Below are 2,137 nucleotides of genomic sequence, written 5' to 3'. Positions count from 1 at the left end.
ATTTAAATCTTGTATCAAGGGGATAAATAAAGCCCCTCACCCCTCGGCGCTCTTGCTGCTGTGCCCGCCGTCTTTCAGGTACATGGAGAAATCGATGACACCGACCTGAGGAGGAAAAACAATCAAACTTAAAAACAGTTTCAATATTTCCAATGTTTTCCTGAGTTATGAACATTTTTGTGTTAAAGTCAGTCAGCTGTGGCAGCCATCTTGAATCAAGTTGACTCCAAAGTTCATTAAAATCTATTTGGTGGTAAAGAATCACAAAAAAAACAGGAGCAAAATCGTTGTTTTCACTGCAGACTGCAGGTAATAACTGAAAACCACAGAGTTCAGCTCAGTTTCTATAAACATTCCAGCAGCAGGTTTCGCTTCATCTTCCTGAAATATTGTTTTTATTTGTTTGAACCGCTGACAGTTTATTCAGGCCTCGTCTCAGATTAAAACCAGACTCAATCTGAGGGATTAATCTTTCCTAAACTGACTAAATCTGAAGTTGGACCCACCTGAGAGTCCAGGTCCTCCCCCTTCATGCACAGGTTGGCGTCGATGACGTTGAGGCCGACGAGCAGGCCGGCGATGACGGCGCCCTCCTCCTCCATCATCAGGGCGTTGGGCTCGTAGAACTCACTGCAGAGAGACGAGATGTGAGCTGAGAGGACCCCCACAACCCCCCACACCCGAGATCCTAGACCCTGAGGCTCATCTCAAACCAACAGGAGAGCCACCTTCAAAATAAAAGCCCGTCCCTCACCTGAGCAGGTCTTTTCTGTTGATGATGGTCTTCATGTAGTCTGAGAGCTTCTTCTGCATCAAGGCCAGGCGCAACCAGGCCCGGCCCCGGCCCAGAGGGGTTCTGGTCCAGACACAAACCGGTTACAGTCCGCTCTGAAATTCAACAGAATCCTGGAGGTCCGCAGACCGGACTCACCTGAGTCCAGGCAGGTCCTTCACGCTGGCAGTGATCTCTCCTGCTTCAGGGGTCAGCTTCTCCACCAGCTCCAGCGGACCCCAGAAGGACTTGTTCTGGCCCAGGAAGGTCTTTTTAGCTGGTGGTTCACAGACAAACCGTAAGACTTCACCCTGCTGAAGGTTTTAGTCTGGTCGGGGGGACGGGGGGTACCTTTCAGGCCGTGCTTCAGGCAGTGCTCCATCACCACGAAGAACTGCTGCAGGGGGGCGTAGTCCGAGTCCAGTGTCCGGCCCAGGTTCAGCGCCGACTCGATCAGACCTTTGATGCTCAGTTTGGCCATGTTCATCAAGTTCAGCCTTTCGATGGCAATCGGATCTTTAGGATCTGAAACAACAAGCAGAAAAAAACTTAAATTATAAAAAATAACGTCGATTAACTGAGAGGTTTCCTAAAATAAAACAATAGAAGCTAAACGGTCCAGGCTAATTCCTGACATTTAATCCAGGAAGTAAACAGTTCTGGAAGCTGCAGGAACATAAATTATATAAAAACTGTTGACTCAGTTCAGCTGGGATTTAAAAACTGTTTTATAGACCAGTTTATGGTTTTATTATCTGTAAAGATGGATTATTACAGTTGTGTGTTTGTAATGAAGCTCCCAGGAGAAACAACAAAACAAAATCATTTTATTTAATTTTTAATGGTTTTTAAAAGCCCTGATGCCTTACAGATACATTTAAACATTTATTACTTTATTATGTTAAAGATCATCAACAATATCTTTATGGTAACTGTGACTCAGCAGTCAGTCATGTAGCAACACTGGAAGTAAATTCAAAATATCACCTGAAGCCTAATATTAGGAACTCAAAGTGATTCAAAGTGACAGAAGAAGGTTTCACCTCATCTCTTAACGTTCTTCATTAGTGCGGAGAAAAACGTGATACTGATGACAGAGACCATGTTGTGCTTCTGTTCAGGTTTAAAGCTTTAAAACCTCAGCAGACGATTCACAACATGAAACATTCACCTCTGCATCGTTTTACAGGAACTCTGTCGCCTCTGATCACAACTAATGTCACATTTTACACAGTTTAAATTACATTTTGCACAGTTTAAATTACATTTTGCACAGTTTAACTTAATTTTGCACAGTTTAACTTAATTTTGCACAGTTTAACTTAATTTTGCACAGTTTAACTTAATTTTGCACAGTTTAAGTTG

At 43.5% G+C, this 2,137-nt stretch overlaps 1 protein-coding gene across 4 annotated transcripts in view; it reads right to left on the bottom strand.

The window, feature by feature from the left end:
* rufy3 (RUN and FYVE domain containing 3) overlaps positions 1 to 2,137 on the bottom strand; it is a 23,394-nt gene that overhangs the window by 14,183 nt on the left and 7,074 nt on the right. For all 4 annotated transcript variants that reach the window (XM_014026723.1, XM_014026720.1, XM_014026724.1 and 1 more), the window contains exons 2-6: positions 1,124 to 1,297; positions 932 to 1,049; positions 755 to 856; positions 507 to 630; positions 41 to 105 (exon numbers count right to left, since the gene is read on the bottom strand). In XM_014026723.1, the coding sequence (XP_013882177.1) occupies positions 41 to 105; positions 507 to 630; positions 755 to 856; positions 932 to 1,049; positions 1,124 to 1,297 (583 nt within the window). The remainder of the gene's footprint in view (positions 1 to 40; positions 106 to 506; positions 631 to 754; positions 857 to 931; positions 1,050 to 1,123; positions 1,298 to 2,137) is intronic.

Source organism: Austrofundulus limnaeus, unplaced genomic scaffold, assembly GCF_001266775.1.
Source record: "Austrofundulus limnaeus strain Quisiro unplaced genomic scaffold, Austrofundulus_limnaeus-1.0 Scaffold584, whole genome shotgun sequence".
Classification (NCBI taxonomy): Eukaryota; Metazoa; Chordata; class Actinopteri; order Cyprinodontiformes; family Rivulidae; genus Austrofundulus; species Austrofundulus limnaeus.
Note: the sequence above shows the minus strand (reverse complement) of the source record. Positions and strands in the feature narration are given on the sequence as shown.